This window comes from Anomaloglossus baeobatrachus (assembly GCF_048569485.1).
Source record: "Anomaloglossus baeobatrachus isolate aAnoBae1 chromosome 2 unlocalized genomic scaffold, aAnoBae1.hap1 SUPER_2_unloc_1, whole genome shotgun sequence".
NCBI classification, from domain to species: domain Eukaryota; kingdom Metazoa; phylum Chordata; class Amphibia; order Anura; family Aromobatidae; genus Anomaloglossus; species Anomaloglossus baeobatrachus.
The window spans coordinates 2,321,256-2,342,939 of NW_027441779.1; the positions used below are offsets into that span (position 1 = coordinate 2,321,256).

General features: G+C 47.7%; 1 protein-coding gene across 1 annotated transcript in view; it reads left to right on the forward strand.

The window, feature by feature from the left end:
* Positions 1 to 21,684, forward strand: part of CPAP (centrosome assembly and centriole elongation protein) — a 127,627-nt gene that overhangs the window by 65,119 nt on the left and 40,824 nt on the right. The window contains exon 13 of the mRNA XM_075331314.1: positions 18,880 to 18,978. Coding sequence (XP_075187429.1) covers positions 18,880 to 18,978 — 99 coding nt within the window. The remainder of the gene's footprint in view (positions 1 to 18,879; positions 18,979 to 21,684) is intronic.

The window sequence follows — 21,684 nt, forward strand, 5'->3', positions numbered from 1 at the left end:
GAACCCCCGGGTTGGGTAGAATCCTTTTCTAGGTCTATCTCCCAGTCTTTTGCCGACTCCTTGGGACTTCTGTCCAGGACTTTGCTGAACATGCATCAGCCCCCTTCACACGGTGCCTCTGCTGCTAGGGCTCTCTCAGGACCGGAGCTCACAGAGAATTCATCATCTGGTCCCAGACTCCGTCCTTCTAACAGGAGACGCAGGGCTCACTCTCCTTCCTCGTCCCGCGGCTCTGTGTCAGAAGCTGACTCTCAGGACGAGGAGGATGCCTTTACAGGGGGCTCGGAGGCTAACTCCATGTGCCCCATTGATCTGTCCGAAAGTGACTCAGATGTTAGTGATTTGATTGCGTCCATTAATTCTGTACTGGATCTCAAACCGCCAGTATCAGAGGAACAACCTTCTCTGGCAGAAAAGCACCAGTTTACCTCGCCTAAGAGGATAAAGAGTGTTCTTTAACCACTCCAGTTTTCAGGCCGCTGTGACCAAGCCTAGGGCCTGTCCTGACAAACGCTTCCCAAAGCGTGGTTCTGATGACCGTTTTCCCTTTCCACCTGAGGTGGTCAAGGAGTGGGCTCATTCACCAAAGGTAGACCCCCCGGTGTCTAGACTCTAAGCCCGGACCGTTGTATCAGTGGCTGATGGCACCTCTCTTAAGGATTCCACTGACCGCCAGGTTGACCTTCTGGCCAAATCTGTATATGAGGCGGCAGGGGCCTCGTTCTCCCCGACTTTTGCAGCAGTGTGGGCTCTCAAAGCCATCTCTGCTTCTCTGGAGGGGATGCATTCCCTCGCCAGGGAATCTATGCCCGAAATGGTTACCTTAACTTCCCAAGCTTCAGTTTTTTTCATCCTATGCCATGTCTGCCATGCTGGAGGCTTCTCACTGCACTGCGGTGGCTTCGGCTAATTCCCTCGCTATCCGCAGGATCTTGTGGCTTCGAGAGTGGAAGGCAGAGGCTTCTTCAAAGAAGTACCTTGCTGGACTCCCTTTTGCTGGGTCAGGCTGTTCGGTGAACAGCTGGATGAAATTATTAAGGAAGCTACTGGCGGGAAGAGTACTTCCATGCCACAAACCAAAATCAGGAAACCTGTCCAGGGTAGGAATCAGTCGAGGTTTCGTTCCTTTCGTTCCTCCAACTGGTCGTCCTCTAAGCCCTCGGCCTCGTCCACTAACTCAGCCAAGGACCAAAAATCCAACTGGCGCACAAAAGCGCGTCCACAGAAGACCGCAGGTGCTGCTGCCACTAAGGCAGCCTCCTCTTGACTATCTGTCCGTGCCAGCAACGTCCTTAGTCGGTGGCAGGCTCTCCCACTTTGGCGACGTGTGTTTTCAACACGTCTCCGATCAGTGGGTGCGGGATATCATCTCCCACGGCTACAGGATAGATTTCTCTTCCAGCCCGCCAAACAGATTTTTTCTGTCAACTCCCCCCTGCTCCAAGGCCGCCGCCTTCTCTCAGGCCGTGGCATCCTTGCAGGCCAATGGAGTAATTGTACCGGTTCCCGCCCGGGAACGGTTCAGAGGTTTCTACTCAAATCTCTTCCTAGTCCCCAAAAAGGACGGTTCCTTTCGGCCCATCCTGGATCTCAAGCTTCTCAACAAGCATGTTCAGGTGCGGCATTTTCGCATGGAGTCTCTGCGGTCAGTCATTGCCTCAATGACCCAAGGGGATTTCCTGGCAGCCATCGACATCAGAGATGCCTATCTGCATGTGCCAATTGCAGTTTTACACCAGCGTTGGCTACGTTTTGCAATCGCAGAGGAACATTTCCAATTCGTGGCTCTCCCCTTCGGGTTAGCCACGGCCCCTCGGGTATTCACCAAGGTCATGGCAGCAGTGGTTGCGGTTCTGCACCTCCAGGGGTTGGCAGTGGTTCCTTACCTGGACGACCTTCTAGTCAAGGCCTCATCCAGCGCAGACTGTCAGCGGAGTGTCTCGCTCACTCTCGCCACTCTAGCCCAATTCGGGTGGCTTGTCAATCTGCCCAAATCCACTCTGACTCCGACCCAGAGGCTCATGTACCTAGGGATGCAGTTCGAGACTCTGCCGGCACTTGTGAAGTTGCCCTTAATCAAACAGCAGTCCCTCCAACTGGCGGTGCGCTCTCTGCTGAGGCCCCGCCGTTATTCCATCAGGCACCTGATGCAGGTGCTGGGTCAGATGGTGGCGTCAATGGAGGCTGTTCCCTTTGCCCAGTTCCATCTGCGTCCACTGCAGCTGGACATTCTCCGCTGTTGGAACAAGCGGCCTTCCTCCTTGCACAGGTTAGTGGCTCTGTCGCCACAGTCCAGGAGCTCTCTTCAGTGGTGGCTTCAGCCCCTCTCTCTGTCTCAGGGGCGCTCCTTCCTGGCCCCGTCCTGGGTGATCCTCACCACGGATGCCAGTCTATCCGGCTGGGGAGCGGTATGTCTCCACCACCGAGCGCAGGGCACTTGGACTCCGTCCGAGTCAGCCCTCTCGATCAATGTGCTGGAAACCAGAGCCGAGCCCATCCGAGTCCAGTCAGACAACGCGACAGCGGTTGCCTACATCAATCACCAAGGCGGGACACGCAGCCGCCTGGCAATGTTGGAGGTACAACGCATCCTTCAATGGGCGGAGGACTCCAAGTCCACCATATCCGCAGTCCACATCCCAGGCGTGGAAAACTGGGAGGCAGATTATCTCAGCCGTCAAACCGTGGACAGTGGCGAGTGGTCCCTGCATCCGGCAGTGTTTCAGTCAATCTGCCGCAAGTGGGGCACTCCGGATGTGGACCTAATGGCATCCCGTCACAACAACAAGGTTCCGGTTTACGTGGCTCGCTCCCACGATCCTCAGGCATTCGCCGCAGACGCTCTGGTTCAAGACTGGTCCCAGTTTCGTCTGTCCTACGTGTTTCCCCCTCTAGCTCTCTTGCCCAGAGTTCTGCGCAAGATCAGAATGGAGGGCCGTCGAGTCATCCTCATTGCGCCAGACTGGCCCAGGCGAGCTTAGTACCCAGACCTGCTCCATCTGTCCGTAGAGGTGCCGTGGCATCTTCCGGACCGTCCAGACCTTCTCTCACAAGGTCAGTTTTTCCGCCAGAATTCTGCGGCTCTCAGATTGACGGTGTGGCTCTTGAGTCCTGGATCTTGACGGCTTCTGGTATCCCCCCTGAGGTCATCTCCACTATGACTCGGGCCCGTAAGTCTTCCTCTGCCAAGATCTATCACAGGACTTGGAAAATTTTCCTCTCCTGGTGTCGCTCTTCTGGCCATTCTCCTTGGCCTTTTTCCTTGCAGACCCTTCTGTCCTTTCTACAGTCCGGTCTGCAGCTGGGACTGTCCCTCAACTCTCTCAAGGGACAAGTCTCGGCTCTGTCAGTGCTGTTCCAGCGGCGTATCGCCCGGCTGGTTCAGGTCCGCACCTTCTTGCAGGGCGCGTCTCACATCATTCCGCCTTACCGGCGGCCCTTGGATCCCTGGGACCTCAATTTGGTTCTCACGGTTTTGCAGAAACCCCCTTTTGAGCCTCTTAGGGAGGTTTCTTTGTTTCGTCTTTCACAGAAAGTGGTCTTTCTAGTGGCCATAACTTCCCTCAGGGGAGTCTCTGATTTGGCTGCGCTCTCTTCGGAGTCACCTTTTTTGTTTTTTTATCAAGACAAGGTGGTTCTCCGTCCGACTCCGGACTTTCTTCCTAAGGTGGTCTCTCCTTTCCACCTTAACCAGGACATTACCCTACCTTCCTTTTGTCCGGCTCCTGTTCATCGCTTTGAAAAAGCGTTGCATACTCTGGATCTGGTGCGTGCTCTCCGGATCTATGTGTCTCGCACCGCTGCTCTTAGGCGGTGCACCTCTCTTTTTGTGCTAACCACAGGTCGGCGTAAGGCCCTCTCTGCTTCTAAGCCGACCTTAGCCCGTTGGATTAGTTCGACCATTTCGGATGCCTACCAGTGTTCTCAGGTGCCTCCCCCGCCAGAGATCAAGGCACACTCCACCAGAGCTGTCGGTGCCTCTTGGGCTTTCAGGCACCAGGCTACGGCTCAGCAAGTCTGTCAGGCTGCCACTTGGACTAGCCTACATACCTTTTTAAAGCACTACTAAGTGCATGCTCATGCTTCGGCAGATGCGAGCTTGGGCAGACGCATCCTTCAGGCGGCTGTCGCCCATTTGTGAAGTTAGGCTCCGCCTACGTCTTAGTTTTTCTGTTTATTCCCACCCATGGACTGCTTTGAGACGTCCCATTGTCTGTGTCTCCCATAGGAACGATAAAGAAAAAGAGAATTTTGTTACTTACCGTAAATTCTTTTTCTTATAGTTCCGTATTGGGAGACCCAGCACGCTCCCTGTTGCCTGTTGGCAATTTCTTGTTCCGCGTGTTATCACCGGCTGTTGTCGTGGACAGAGTCTCCGGTTGTTCCGGTTCTTGCTCTGTTTTTACTTGTAGGTGGCTATTCTCCTTCAGCTTTTGCACTAAACTGGCTAGATCTGGTTCTCCAGGGGGTGTATAAGCTCAGAGGGAGGAGCTACACTTTTGAGTGTAGTACTTTGTGTGTCCTCCGGAGGCAGAAGCTATACACCCCATTGTCTGGGTCTCCCAATACGGAACTATAAGAAAAAGAATTTACGGTAAGTAACAAAATTCTCTTTTTTTCTCATTCTCCTTCCTCTGACACTCCAGTGGCTCAGGAGTTGGACCCCCCGATCCGATTCTGATCTGAACTCTAAACAGATTTCTATTCTTTGAAATATGATAGTCTGATTTTATCTGTTAATCAGACCCTCAATGTTAATGGTCAGTAATCGAAATCAGCTCACTCTGATCACTCCATACCTTTCAAGAAGTTAAAGCAACCTCCTTGAGTTTTCGCTAACCGTGAAGAATTCAACAAAATTTTCGTCAGGGAATCGGAGCATCCTGATAAACGTTTCAAAAAATGTAAACCTGTAGAAGTTATATACACATTTGCATCCAATTGTCTTCAAATTTGAGCAGTCTTCTTCAGTGGATCCTGCAGTCTCCCACCTCACCAGCAACACTATTCTCTCTCTGTCAGATGGAGCCTCTCACAAGTATCCATTCGACAGGCAAACTGAGACTTTAGCAAAATTTCCCTCTTCGGGGCTGTGGGATTGGCTCTCTGTCCCTTCTTCACCTCCGCATGGGTTTCCAAGTCATTTTATGGCTTGGCCATACTCCTTCGCCACGTCATCCTGTCTGGGGTTCCCACCTCTGAACTGACAGACCTAGCGGACCAGATTGCCCATGCAGGAAAATATCTCCTAACGGCTTCACTAGATGCTGCCGCTTGCATAGCCCTTTTGGCTAGCAATATTGTCACAATCCGCAGAATCTTATGGTTGAAGACATGGAATGTGAATCCAAACTTTTCAGAGAAAAACTGGACAAGATCATCTCGAACACCACTGGGGTTAAAAGTACCTCTCTTCCACAATATAAACCAAGATGCTTACTCCCACCCCTTCCCCCAATCAAGTGATGATTGTTTGTTTTTCGTTAATTTTTCCAATTTTCATCCAGAAACAACAATCGCCAGGACAAGTCTCCTATCCGCCGAGAATAAATAAGGCCATCCTTCAAGCCTGCTTCCTCTTGATGTCCTCATAGGCACCAGGCCAAGCCATCCAGATCCAACATATTCTCTTCAGCATGACGGAGCATCCCTACCTGGGAACCGTTTCAGGGTGGGTAGTCATCTCGTTCTATTCCAGGGCGAGGGCTATCCATAGCCCTTGGGTTGGGTATGTTATTTCCTACAGCTACAAAATAGTTTTCCAACCTGTGTCACCCTTGCTTCCTCATATCTCGTCCTCCCAAAAGATTGTTTCCTTATCCCAGGTTTCTTCATAGCCATCGATTCTTTCCTCTGGTCCAGTTTCATTTAATTTACCTCTCAGGAACGTTTCTTCGATTTCTATTTAAACCTTTTGTGGTCCCTAACAAGGGCAGATCTCTCTGTCCCATCTTGGACCTCAAGTTACTGAACTGACGCATCTGTCTCCGCTACTTCACAGGATGGAGTACCAGATGATTCAATGATGGCCTTCATGGGGCTCGAAGAGTTTCTTTGTTCATTGGACATCCAAGACGTGTATCTGCACATACTTATCTTTCAATTCCACCAGAGATTCCTGCGTTTCATAGTTACATAGGCTGAAAAAGACCTAGGTCCATCTAGTTCAAAAGTACTCCACCAATTATACATTTTTGTTACTAAATCATCTATAGTCAAAAATGTTATGTTTGAGTAAATCATTCAGCCCTTTTTTCAAAGCAGTTATAGTGTCTGCCATTACTACCTCTTGTGGTAGGGCATTCCACAGTCTGACTGCTCTAACTGTAAAGAACCCTTTCTTATTTAGCTGCTTCAAATGCTGTACTTCATCCCACAGTGAGTGTCCCCTGATCTTTTAGAATTGTCTTCGGAAGGAATAAGTCACACATCTCATTTATATGTATAAATACATCTGTGATCTGCTCTGAGTCTTTTTTTCTAAGCTAAACAAGCCCACCTTTTCCAACCTCTCATCATATGGGAGGCCTTCCACTCCTTCTAATAATCAAGTTGCACGCCTTTGAACTGACTCTAACTTCTAAATACATTTTTTTAAAATGTGGAGCCCAAAACTGGATCCCATATTTTAAATGCGGCCTTACAAGTGATTTATAGAAGGGTAACAACCATGGGATCTAATCTCTTTTTATACACCCTAAAATCTTGTTTGCTTCTGCAGCTCCTGCCTGACATTGAGTACTGCTGCATAGCTTACTTGTAATCAGAATACCCAAGTCCTTCTCCTGTTCTGTAGTCCCGAGTTTACTATATATATATATATTGTGAGACTGTGACCGGGGTTATCTATGACGGCCGGTATGTCTCGCCCCGGTTGTGCTCACTCCATGATAGAAAGTAGATCCACTCCAAGGTTATTGCTGTTTCCCTACAGGCTGAAGGAAGGGTTAAATGGAAACAGGAACGAGGGCAGGTGTGCCGGGTGTGAGGGAGTGAACAGAACTCCCTGAGTTTTCTGCTGGAGAGGCACATGTATTTTGTTGTGGACTTTTGTTTGGACATTAAACCGTGTGCTGTGAACCTTAATGCCTGGATCCCGTGTCTTCTGCTGCGCAGCCGACCGTGCTACCTCACATATGGTGGAGAATCGGCGGGCATGACAGCCGGTGAGGTGTAGCATCCATCCCTGGTGAACCAGTAGCACATGTCCTGGATTCGAGCGGCTATACTACAGCCCAAACCCGGTGACGCTATGGAGGACATACTAAAGCAGCTGGCTCAGGCTAATGCACAGCAACAACAGGGTAATGCACAGCAGCAACAGACCAATGCACACCTGCTCCGGGCGTTGGAATGTCAGCAGCAATCCTTTCAAGGGCAGGAAAAAAGGCACCAAGAACAGATGGTTCTCCTGGCCAAGTCGATCCGTGCCGGACCGGCAGCAACAACTCCGGGACCGGGTGACGACGGCAGCGTCCGGAAAGCGGTGAGACAAGCGTTGCAAAAGATGACCCCGGGGGATGATGTGGAAGCGTTCCTGGCGGTGTTTGAGCGGGTGGCCGAGCGGGAAAAGCTGCCGACCCCCCCCAGTGGGCTGAGGTATTGTCGCCCTATCTGACGGGGGAACCCCAAAAAGCGTACCTGGACCTCTGTACCGAGGACGCCATTGACTATGTGACCCTGAAAGCCGAAATACTGGCTCGGTTGGGGGTGAATACATATGTACGGGCTCAGCGGGTAAATCAGTGGTTCTATGAGGAAGCCAAACCCGTACGCTCCCAGGCCTATGACTTATTGCATCTTGTAAAAAAGTGGTTGCTGCCTGACACTCTGAGCCCGGCGCAAATGGTGGAAAGGGTAGTAGTGGATCGTTTTGTGCACACTTTACCCGTCACCGTTCAACGGTGGGTAGGACAGGGTGACCCGAGTACCCTGGACCAATTAGTGTCCCTGGTAGAGCGGCATGTGGCTACGCAGGACTTGATACGGGACACTGAGACTTTGCGTACCGCCCGTCGGTCCCGCCCCTCCAAGCCTAGGGCCAAGGACCCACCGCTGACAACGGTGCAGGAGTCCCCTACCGTCCCGTCTGAGTCCGCGGCCGCCATTCCTGAGGTCCGGAAGGTTCTGTACCCTAAACGACAACCCGTCAAGGGGTTTCCGTCCCCATTAGATGTTGGCGGTGCCAGCGGGTGGGACATATGGAAGCCCAGTGTCCACTCACCACGGAGCCCATGGATTGAGGGGTTACCCGGCGGGGTTCAATGTATGCTCAGGTGGTGTGTACCGCTGACCTGGTCCCCCCAGAGACGGAGCCCCACTTGTGCCAAATACAGGTGAATGGATGTCCGGTTACAGGATTGTTGGATTCCGGAAGCTTAGTGACCCTTGTGCGATCCACCTTGAGGGCTAAAGTAAAGGCCACAGGACGTACCGTGGGGGTGGTTTGCATACATGGGGACCGCCGCGACTATCCCACGGGGATTGTCACCATCACAGCACCTTGCGGTCAGGTGCAGCATGAGGTGGGACTTCTTAACACTCTTCCTTATGACGTGATCCTAGGAAGGGATCTGCCCTATTTTTGGACTTTATGGAGGGGACCCCCTAAGTCCCCTCAGATATCGGTCAGTCCGGGACCTGAGCCCTACAATCCTGAATCCGGGACGCCTGCCGTAGGGGTCACCATGATAGGGACAGAGTGTGAACCCGATAGGTCACCCCTAGAGGTATTGGCAGGAGAGGCTGAGATGGTTGAGCCCATCCCGGAGTTGGAGGTGTCCCCGGATACGTTTGGGACAGCCCAACTCCAGGACCCTACGTTAATACATGCCCGGAGTCGGGTGACAGTAGTTGACGGGGTGGCACAGCTGCCCGGTGCCCAGGTAAGGTACCCCCATTTCGCTCTTAAGCAAGATTTACTTTACCGGGTAGATGAAATACGGGGCGTGGGGGTAGAACAGTTGGTGGTGCCCCAGCCGTATCGCCGGCGGGTCCTCGACTTGGCTCATAAACACCTGATGAGTGGCCACCTAGGGGTCAAGAAAAGGCAGGAGCGAATATTACAAAGGTTCTATTGGCCCGGGGTCTTTGGGGAGGTAAAACTGTTCTGCGAAACCTGCCCGGAGTGTCAGCTTACCGCACCCCTGACCCATTTTCGCAGTCCGTTGGTACCGTTACCCATTATAGAAGTCCCTTTTGAACGGATAGGGATGGATCTGGTGGGGCCCCTCGTAAAGTCCGCTCGAGGGCACCAACACATCCTAGTGATCGTTGACTATGCCACCCGGTATCCCGAGGCGATACCTCTCAGACATACTGCAGCAAAGCTTATAGCTCGGGAGTTGTTTGCTGTGTTCTGCCGGGCGGGATTACCCATGGAGATCCTTACGGATCAGGGGACCCCATTCATGTCTAAAGTGACCAAAGAGCTATGCCGGCTACTCCAGATCAAGCAGTTGCGTATGTCTGTGTATCATCCTCAAACGGATGGGTTAGTCGAGCGTTTCAATAAAACCCTGAAAACCATGCTCAAAAGGGTGATTTCAAAAGACGGGAAAGACTGGGATATGATGCTTCCCTATTTGATGTTTGCCATACGAGAGGTGCCACAGGCATCCACAGGGTTTTCGCCTTTTGAATTGTTATACGGGCGACATCCCCGGGGATTGTTGGACCTGGCAAAGGAAACATGGGAGCAAGAGCCCACCCCCCATAAAAGTGTGATTGAACACATTTTGGGTATGCAGAACCGCATAAGCGCGGTCATGCCAATTGTGAAGGAGCATTTACAGGAGGCTCAGGCCGCGCAAAGCGGCCGCTACAATAGACAAGCCACTGTGCGGACCTTTAAACCCGGGGATCGGGTGTTGGTATTAATCCCCACGGCGGAGAGTAAATTCCTGGCTCCGTGGCAAGGCCCCTACGAGATAAAGGAAAGAGTCGGGGTGGTTAACTATAAAGTATTGCAGCCCGGTAGGCGGAAACCTGAACAAATATACCATGTCAACCTATTAAAACCTTGGCAGGAACGGGAAAGCCTGATGGCTGTTTTTTCCCCACCTCCCTCCTCTTCGGGTCGTTCACATCCGGCTCCAGCGACCTCCGGAGAGGACGAACCGGAAGTAAGGATTGGAGAAGCCCTCACCAAGACTCAGAGGCGAGAGGCCAGACGGTTGGTTCAGCAGAACCCCGATGTCTCCGAGCTGCCCGGTAGGACCAGTCTGATACGACATGATATTGTCACCGAGCCCCACCTGAAGGTACGCCTGAAGTCATACCGGGTACCGGAGGCTCGACGACAAGCCATATCGGAAGAAGTAAAGACAATGTTACGCCTGGGGGTCATCGAAAAATCCCAGAGTGAATGGGCTAGTCCGATTGTCCTAATACCAAAACCCGATGGCTCCTTAAGGTTCTGCAATGACTTTAGGAGATTGAACGAAATATCCAAGTTCGATCTCTACCCCATGCCCCGGGTGGATGAGCTGATTGATAGGCTGGGACAGGTGCGATATTTTACCACGCTCGACCTGACCAAGGGGTACTGGCAGGTGCCACTGACGGAGTCTGCCAAGGAGAAAACCGCTTTTGTTACGCCAGAGGGTCTCTTCCACTATGTTGTCTTGCCTTTTGGGTTACATGGCGCTCCGGCCACGTTCCAGAGGTTGATGGACTTAGTGCTGGAACCCCACCAGGCGTATGCATCAGCGTACCTTGATGACATCATTATTTACAGCTCCGATTGGCAGACCCACTTGGAACAGGTACAAGCGGTGGTGGACGCGCTTCGAACAGCCGGATTGACAGCCAATCCCAAGAAATATGCGTTGGGACTCACGGAAGCCCGCTACTTGGGCTACGTGATAGGCCAAGGAGTGATTAAGCCCCAAATTGACAAGGTTGAGGCGATCCAGAAGTGGCCTAGACCCCTGACCACGAAGCAGGTTAGGGCCTTCCTGGGTATCGTGGGGTACTACAGGAGGTTTGTAAAGGATTTTGCGGGATTATCAGCCCCCTTGACGGACCTTCTCAAAGGCAAGAAGTCTGTCATGGTGCGCTGGACTCCGCAGGCCGAGGACTCCTTCCGGGCCCTGAAGGGGGTCCTGTGCGGACAGCCCGTTCTTGTACACCCTGATTTCCGGAAGGAGTTCATAGTACAGACTGACGCCTCGGAGGTCGGCCTGGGTGCAGTGCTGTCTCAGGTGGTTCAGGGGGAGGAACACCCCGTCACCTTCTTAAGTAGGAAGCTCACCCCTCCCGAGCGGAATTATAGCGTAGTGGAGAAGGAGTGCCTGGCGATTAAGTGGGCCTTGGAGTCCCTACGCTATTACCTGCTGGGACGTCAGTTTCGCTTGGTGACGGATCACTCTCCACTGGTCTGGATGAGGTCCGCCAGGGAACGGAATGCCCGGGTTACCCGGTGGTTCCTTTCTCTGCAGAACTTCCGGTTTACGGTTGAACACCGGGCCGGTAGGTTGCAGGGCAACGCCGATGCCTTGTCCCGCGGCCCGTGTTTGATGGCAGAAGTTCAACCCCGCACGCTTGAACTGAGGGGGGGGGGTATGTGAGACTGTGACCGGGGTTATCTATGACGGCCGGTATGTCTCGCCCCGATTGTGCTCACTCCATGATAGAAAGTAGATCCACTCCAGGGTTATTGGTGTTTCCCTACAGGCTGAAGGAAGGGTTAAATGGAAACAGGAACGAGGGCAGGTGTGCCGGGTGTGAGGGAGTGAACAGAACTCCCTGAGCTTTCTGCTGGAGAGGCACATGTATTTTGTTGTGGACTTTTGTTTGGACATTAAACCGTGTGCTGTGAACCTTAATGCCTGGATCCCGTGTCTTCTGCTGCGCAGCCGACCGTGCTACCTCACTATATATATATATATATATATATATATATATATATATATATATATATATATATATATATATATATATATATATATATATATATATATATATATATATATATATATATATAATATAATATGCATCAATAGGATTACTCCATTACTCCGTCCTAGATGCATTACCTTACATTCATCAATCTCATTTGCCAAGTTTTCCCATTCAGACAGCTTATCCAGATAATTTTGTAATATTGTACTATCAAGTTCAGCTTTTAATATCCTTCATAGTTTAACAGCAAAGACGTTTCTCTTAATACCATCAAAAAGGTAATTGATAAAGAGATTAAAAATAATCTGCTCTAGCACAGGTCCCTCCGATCCCCACTGTTGACTATAGCACATTTAGAGAATGTACCATTTACAATGACTTTGTTTCTTATGTTTTAGCCAATTTCTTACTCATCTGCATACAGTTTCCCCTAGTCCTTGATTCTGGAGCTTCATTATAATGCTGTTATGTGGTACGGTATCAATTGCCTTTACAAAGTCCAGATAATTCACATCAGCCACATTGCCAGCATCCAGATTTAAACTTGCCTCCTCATAGAAACCCAGCATGTTCGCAATTCAGGATTCCCGCTTTCAATTCACAGTTCTGCCTGTCCACAGTGCCAGGGTCTTCATGAAGGTGATGGCAGCCGTAATGGCTATTCTTCGGACCAGAGGCATTCTCGCTTTCCTTTACCTGAATGATATCCTGATCAAAGCACCTTCTCCCTTACTTTGTCATGAGGGTTAGCAGATCATGCTGGACACTCTCTCATCTCGGCTGGATCATCAACAAGGCAAACTTGTCTCTGATCCCGGCCCAACGCATTATTTTCCTGCTGTTCAACACCACACGCGCAAGATTCTTCTTGCCCAAAGACAAGTACTCTGCCCTTCTAAGAGCAATTAGGTCTCTCAGACGTCCCTCTCCATTCTCAATCCAATTCTGCATGAGCGTACTGGACAAGATAGTAGCTGCAATAGAAGCAGTCCCATTTTGCTCAGTTCCACACTCACTCCCTTCAGCTTTTGCTCTTATCCAGACTGGACAAGTCCACTCACTCCCTTGACCGGCCAGATGTACTTCCTCTCCTGATCAAGAAGTCTTATTTATGGTGACGACTATCTCCCCCTGTTTTCATGGAAGATCGTTCCTGCCTATTCAATGGAAGATCGTAACAGCCTCTCAATGGTCGAATGGTTCCTGAGCCCATCAGTCTTCAACCAGATTTCCCTCAGATGGGGGATGCCCAATGGCCTACAGATTAAACTACAAAGTTCCTCACTTCGTGTCCAGATCTCGCAATCTCCCTAGAGATCGACTCCGATACTCTGTCGATTTCCTGCTTCCAATTTTCCCTTCCATACTTGTTTCCTCTTCCCAACCCCACTCACCAGGGTGGTCAAAAAGATCAATGGGTGCCGTTCACACTCGTGCATAGAGTGCACCCACTCTAGGTCATGGCTCACTCCACTCGCACAGTGCAGACTCCTAGGCTGTCCATCACCAGGCTTCTGTCTTGCAGTTATACAAGGCTGCTACCTGGTCTTCCATTCATACCTTCACAAGATTCTTCAGGGTTCACACTAACTTTTCTTCGGATGCAAGTCTTGGTATGGTCCTACAGGCCGCTGTGGTCTGAGCTCAGATTTGAGGGTGCTATATTGTGCCCACCCTTAGGGACTGCTTTAGAATGTCCCATAGTCTCCTGTGTTCCCCAATGAAGCAGTAAGGAAAAGAAGACTTTGGGTACTCGCCATAAAATCCTTTTCTTTTAGCCTTTGTTGAAGGATACAGCATCCGCCCTTGTATTTAAATGTTATGCCGTTTAACTTTGTTACTTCAATATGTTCTTACCTTACTGTTGCTTCCCTACTGCTTTCTCCCTAGTTGATAATTTCCGTGCCATTTGGTGGGTGTATTTTACTGGGGAGGAGCTAACCCTTTTGCATAGTGTAAGCCTCATAGTGGCAGCAGCTTACACCCATGGTATCTTGTGTCCCCCCCAATGAACTCCAAGAAAAAGATATTTTATGTTGAATATTCAAAATCTTATCTATCCCACAATGGTATCCATAAATATGTTGTCTTCCCCACAAAAAAATTAGAGGTCACAGCTTCATTGAATAAAAAATGAAGTGTTACTGGTCTCAAGAAATGGCGACATTATTTTTTCTTTCTACTAATAATAAAAGAACTGTTCAAATTTAGTATTGTTGTAATTGTATTGATGGGGAGAATCATACCAAGAATTACACTACAGTTCAAAAGTTTGTGGTCACCCAGACAATTTTGTCTTTTTCATGAATAATGATACTTTTATTTATCAAATGAGCATAATGAATAGAAAATATAGTCCAGAAATTGACTAGGTTAGAAATACTGATTTTTACTTGAAATAATACATTTCTCCTTCAAACTTTGCTTTCGGCACAGAATGCTCCTTTGCAGCAATTACAGCTCTGCAGACCTTTGGCATTCTGGCTGTTAATTTGCTGAGTTAATCTGGAGATATTTCACCCCATGCTTCCAGAAGCCCCTCACAAGTTGGATTGGCTTGATGGGAACTTTTTGCGTACCATACGGTCAAGCTGCTCCCACAACAGCTCTATAGTGTTGAGATCTGGTGACGGACTGGCCACTCCATTACAGATAGAATACCAGCTGCCTGCTTCTTCCCTAAAAAGTTCATGCATAATTTGGAGGTGTGGTTTTGGTCATTGTCCTGTTGTAGGATGAAATTGGCTCCAATCAAGCGCTGTCCAAAGGGTATGGCATGGCGTTGCAAAATGGAGTGATAGCCTTCCTTATTCAAAATCCATTTTACAAATCTCCCACCTTACCACCACCAAAGCAACCCCAGACCATCACATTACCTCCATCATGCTTGACAGAGGGCACTCTTCCAGCATCTTTTCAGTAGACCTGCATCTCACAAATGTTCTTCTGTGTGATCCAAAAACCTCAAACTTCGATTCGTCTGTCCATAACACTTTTTTTTCCAATCTTCCTCTGTCCAATGTCTGTGTTCTTTTGCCCATATTAATCGTTTTCCTTTTATTAGCCAGTCTCTGATATGGCTTTTTCTTTGCCACTCTGCCCTGAAGGCCAGCATCCTGGAGTCACCTCTTCACTGTAGATGTTGACACTGGCGTTTTGCGGATACTATTTAATGAAGCTGCCAGTTGAGGACCTGCGAGGTATCGATTTCTCGAACTAGAGACTCTAATGTACTTGTCTTGTTGTTCAGTTGTGCAGGAGGGCCTCCCACTTCTCTTTCTACTCTGGTTAGAGCCTGTTTGTGCTCTCCTCTGAAGGGAGTAGTACACAGCATTGTAGGAAATCTTCAGTTTCTTGGCAATTTTTCGCATGGAATATGCTACATTTCTAAGATCAGGAATAGACTGTCGAGTTTCACATGAAAGTTCTCTTTTTCTGGCCATTTTGAGAGTTTAATGGAACCAAAAAATGTAATGCTCCAGATTCTCAACTAGCTCAAAGGAAGATCAGTTTCATAGCTTCTCTAATCAGCAAAACTTTTCTCAGCTGTGCTAACATACTTGCTCAAGGGTTTTCAAGGGATTTCTAAACATCCATTAGCCTTCTAACACACTTAGCAAACACAATGTACCATTAGAACACTGGAGTGGTGGTTGTTTGAAATGGGCCTCTATACACCTATGTAGATATTGCATTCAAAACCAGACGTTTGCCGCTAGAATAGTCATTTAACACATTAAGAATGTATAGAGTGTATTTCTGTTTAATTTAATGTTAGCTTCATTGAAAAAAATGTGTTTTTCTTTCAAAAATAAGGAAATATCTAAGTGACCCTAAACTTTTGAACTGTAGTGTATTTTCCCATTTTTCAGTACTTTATGTGGTAAAATGAAATGCGTTAAAAGTACAAATTTGTCCCGAAAAAATACATAAATAATTATACATCTATGTGGATAGAAAAATAAAGTTATGACTTTTGAGAGAAAAGGAGGAAAAACAGAAATTCCCAGCAGCGGCAATAGGTTGAAGAGGGCTGGGTCGCCATTTGCACTTTCATAACCCTCCTACCTGTGAAACAATTACAGGGTTCTGATGGGTTACTACTGAAGCAATTTTAGACGGCACTACCTCCAGGATTAAATAATACCATAATAAATGGATAAGGGATCACCCCAACAGGGTTCTGATGGGTTATCATGGCTGTTGAGGACATGCTCAAAACCACCATCATGCTGTCTTGGTCTTGTGAAACCAAATCTATGGGCTTCATCGGAGACAGTCATTTTCTCTATATACTGCAATACTGTAATATTGGCCTTATATACAACAAACATGCAGGTTTATACTCCTTAAGGCTATGTGCCCACGCTGCAGATTTACCGCGGATTTTGCCGCGGATTTGCCGCGGATTTACTGCGGATTTCCCGAAAATCTGCAGCAGCGGCACTTCCAAGCCATTTCAATGGCATTTTGGAAATACTGTGTCCATGCTGCGGATTTTTCCGCTGCGGATTTGCCGCGGATTTTGATGCGGAAAAATCTGCAGCATGTCAATTATTTGTTGCGGATTTTGGGTATAGAATGGGGAAAAAAAAAAGAAATCCGCTGCAAATCCGCGTTTGCGGATTTGCCGCGAAAGTCGCGGATTTTCATGCAGAAAAATCTGCAGGTACATTCTACCGTGGACACATAGCCTAAGGGGACTAAAAAAAATCAAGAAAAATGTTTTTCATAAATTTTAAATCACCCACTTTTCTCAATATAAAAAATAGTAAAGTATATTTGGTATCACTGTATCTGTTTAAGTCCAATCTATCAAAATATTAAATTACTTAATCTGTAGGGGTAAACACCTTAAAGAGAAAAGAAAATCAACACTCCAAAATGTATATTTATTTTAAATCGCTTTACCTTCAAAAAAAGAAAATGCAATCAAAACAATGCATGTAGCAAGTGTTCTTAAAGCACCACTCCATTGTTTTGGGGGTTTTTTCAGAGCTTTAGTGGGGTTTTAAATGTAAAACCCTACCCCTGTTTTTAGACTCACACACTCCGTGAGCTCTTCATCCTTTGTCATTGCCACTCCGCTCCCATGGCTCCATCTTGTGCCTGTAACTTCTGAGTGGCCGAAAGTCAGAAGTTACATCACAAGCTCCCAGTGTAACTCTATGAAAGCCAGAAAGAGACTCTCATAGACATATATTGATTTGTGACCTCCAGCACTCCATGAAACACTAAAACTGGCGGCAGGTCACAAATCACGAGACGGACCGAATCGACGCTAGAAAAAGATGAAGACGCTGGAAGGTGAGTATAAGAACGGGTGCAGGGAACTTACATTCAAAGCACCACTCCAGCACTGAAAAACAAAAGAAGTCGCTGAAGTGGTGCCTTAGGTTGTGTGCACACGCAGCTTTTTTTTTCACAGTTTTTGATACGTTTTTTTTTTCTTACAGATTATAATTAATCTGCAAGGGAAACTGAATACCAGCAAAGTCTACAAGAATCCTGAAGTACTCTGCGCACGTTACAGAATTTTTCCTTGCAGATTTTGGTGAAGAAAAAAATCTGTACCAAACAATTGACATGTCAATTGTTTTTCCTTATTTTTTTTACAGCGTTTTTTCTATCACAATGCATAAAAGCAAAACACACAACCTTGGCAAAAACGTGCATTTTTTCCTGCCAAGCAATGCAGTTTTTGGTGCAGAAAATCTTCATCTAAATCTGCAACGTGGGAACATAGCCTTAAGATCCATCAATGAAGATAGAAAAATACTGGGTTTATAAACCGTTTAAAAAATATATATTTTTTTTTTCACCACTTATAAACAAAAAAAATGATACAAGTTTGATATCGTTGCAATCGTGGTGACCTGGGGAATCATATAACATGGTCATTTATACCACACAATGAATACCATAAAAACAAAAAATAGTGGTGGAATTCCATGTTATTTCACTGCACCTAGGACTTTTTTTTTTTTTTAATCCATTTTTCTGATTTCTAATATATTGTATGTATCAAAAATAGCAAGGACTAAAACATAACTTTTAATATAGATATTAAAAAATTAAATGGGTAATAAAGTGCAAAATACAAAAGACATAAGGTACAATAATCAAAAACAGGGTCAATCTCACCCGATCCTTCTCCATGGATGAATTCGGCACCAATCACAAGAGCAGAAATGCACAGGTGTAAGACACCAGACAGATCCTGGGTTAAATGGTATAGCTTTTACCCCTGTTGTGCCCCATGTGTAAACTTCCGCCCTGACAAGGGCAGCACCCAAGTGCTGTCTGCCCCACAACCTCATAAATAATCCTCCCGACGCATTTCCCTCTCTGTCACAAGCGTTCATCGGGAGAAAAACACAAAGAAAACCTGTAGTGGCAGGGATTGGTACAAGGTGCACGAAATGGTGTATGTGCAAAATGGATGGTGGTATTTTGCACTTTATTACCCATTTAAGTTTTTAATATTAAAAGTTAAGTTTTAGTCCCTGTTATTTTTGATAGATATACAGTAGAGGACTTTTTGGGCTGTTATTGACTCTGCTTTGCAGAATTGGCTTTAATATAATATATTGTATGGTAAAGGTGTCATTAAAATGACAACTCTTCCCACAAGTGACAAGCCGTCAGATGGCTATACTATTGGAAAAAGTTAAAACTCTTGGAAGAAAGGGGAGAAAATCAAAAACAGAGAATCGAAAGCTAGCTGCAATAAGAAGCAACTAACTAGATCTACTTTGGCCTTGTACATGTGTCTGTAAATCTTAGTCTGTTTTCAAAACCTGTAAACATGAATGTAGATGCTAAATTTGTCCGGTTTTAGCTTTTCTTCTTCTCATTGTAAATCCTCATTGATTTCATTATTTCCTCTTTGCCCCTACGCCCTTCTTGTAAACATACTTTAAGATCGACCTTGTGCACATTTTATTCTTTACTTACCACTATATTTCTCTGCAGGTTCCTGACAAGGTGCTGTCTACAGAACCAAAAATTGACGCCTCCCTTGTGAAAGACAATGATGATGTGCAGGGAGAAATTACATATCCAGATGGAAAGGTGAAATGACAATTATTATTATACTAGAAGGTGGCCCTATTCTAACGTATCGGGTAGTCTAGAATGTGTATGTAGGATAGCAGATTGAATAATAAGGTAATGAATGGACTGGATGGGTTCGGTTTAATTTAGTATTTTCTTATAATTGTTTATTGGCTTTAAAATGACAAACAGAAGGAACAGTTTTAATAGATAAGTCTAATGTTTAATGCTGTCCATGGCTTGTAATGAAAGAAGGCCATGAATAGTGTAAAGTGAAGTAAAAATATGATGATGCTGTGATGTGGCCCAATGCTGGTATGTGTCCCCATCGTGGTGCAGCCACCATCCTGACATGTGCCCCCATCCTGCGGGTTAATGTGTGCGGGGGGCGGGGTGGGTGGAGCCGAGCGGGGCCATGGCGCTGAGGACGTCAGTGCTGGGGACTGCATGGTTGGGGACAGGTAACTATCCAGGTGTGTGTGTGTGTGTGTGTGTGTTCGGGCACTTTCACACTTACGTTCAGCGCAATCTGCCGCTATGGAGAATAGCGCAGTCCGTTAACGCACTGCACTATTCTCCATAGACTTGTATTGACAACGCACTGTAACGCAAGTGTCTGCGTTGCATCCGCTGGACGATTCTGCGTCGTTAATTTGACGCAGCGTCGGGCAGAGGGAACGCTGCATGTAGCGCTTTTTGGGTCGTTAAAATATCGCACCTTGACAGATTCCGTTAGAATCCACCAAGGTGTCTAATGATTGTCTATGGGGGCGGATTCCGCCGCAATGCACTAAGCGCCAGAAACCGCTGACGGATCATGTCGCGTTCTACTGTGCATGCTCAGCATGTCCAGCAGAACGATCTAAATCGTTTAAAATCACTCCTGGTCTCTCTCCCACCCTCTCTCATACTCACTGATCACGGGCGCGGCGCTGCACGGCTGTCACAAAGCTCCGGCGGCTTTTCCTCTTTTGAAAATGCCGGCCGCTCATTGTTCAATCTCGTATTCCCTGCGTCCCCCGCCTACCGGCACCTATGATTGGTTGCAGTCAGACCCGCCCCCACACTGGGTGACAGCTGTCTCACTGCAACCAATTACAGCCGCCGATGGGCGGGTCTATATCGTGCAGTAAAATAAATAAATTTAAAAAAAAACAATGTGAGGTTCCCCCCCCCCCCAATTTTGATTCCAGCCAAGATAAAGCCACATGGCTGAAAACTGGTATTCTCAGGATGGGGAGCCCCACGTTATGGGGAGCCCCCCAGCCTAAAAATATCAGCCAGCAGCCGCCCGGAATTGCCGCATCCTTTAGATGCGACAGTCCCGTGACTCTACCCAGCTCATCCCAAATTGCCCTGGTGCGGTGGCAATCGAGGTAATAAGGAGTTGATGGCAGCAGTCCATAAGCTGCCACTAAGTCCTAGGTTAATCATGGCAGGCGTCTCCCCGAGATATCTTCCATGATTAACCTGTAAGTTAAAGAAAATAAACACATACACCCAAAAAAATCCTTTATTTGGAATAAAAGACAAAAAAAAAACCCTCTTTCACCACTTTTTTTTAAACCCCCAAATACCCTTCCAGGTCCGACGTAATCCACAGAGGTCCCACAACGCTTTCAGCTCTGCTACATGAAGCTGACAGGAGCGGCCGTAGAACACGACCGCTCTCTATCAGCTCCACGCAGCAACTGCAGTGAGTCGCATGATCAGCTGTGCCCTCATTCAGGTGACCCGCGGACACAGCTCTCGGGTGGAGGACTGCAGCTATGGCCGCGGGTCACCTGAGTGACGGCACAGCTGATCGCGCATCTCAGGGGATTTGCGGTTATCTCTCTCTCTCTCGCTCTCTCTATCGATCTCGCTCTCTCTGTCTCTCGATCTTTCTCGATCTCTCTCTCGACCGCAAATCTCCTTTTCCCGGCGAAACATTAAAAAAAAAAGTGTATAAATGCGGAGTGAGGGGGGGGCAGAGCCAAGCGGGGAAGTGTCGGGCGTCGTCCTGTCGTTTCGGCTGTTCAGTTAGGGCTGCTTCTCACTTGCGAGTTTCTCGCAGTAGAGCAATGCGAGAAAATCTCGCATTGGAATCGGACACATGTTAGTGAATGATTCAGCTCTCATCTGCGATTTTTTTTTTTCTCAATCCAAATCGGACTGAGAAAAAAATCGCAGCATGCTGCTTTTTTGCGAGTTTCTACTGCGAGTCTCTCCAATGCAAGTCTATGGGAGCGTGTAAATAATCGGATGTCACGGGACGGCACTCACACCATCCTAGTGACATGCGATTTTCTAAATACATTTCTCGCATGTTTCCTAAAACACTGGAAACGAGTGATGTCTCACAATGTCTGTCAATCACTATTCTCTGTCAGTCGGTCTCTCCCTCTCGGTCTCTATTCTCTCTCTGTCGGTCCGTCACTATCTCTGTCCCTCTCTCACAGTCTGTCGGTCATTTTCCCCTCCTCTCTCATACTCACCGATCCCCGGCGCGGCGCTGCACGGCTTTCTCACTGCTGCGGCGGCTTTTACTATTGTGAAAAAGCCGGCCGCTCATTAAACAATCTCGTATTCCCTGCTTTCCCCGCCCACAGGCGCCTATGATTGGTTGCAGTGAGACACGCCCCCACGCTGAGTGACAGGTGTCTCACTGCACCCAATCACAGCAGCCGGTGGGCGGGTCTATACTGTGCAGTGAAATAAATAATTAAATAATAAAAAAAAACG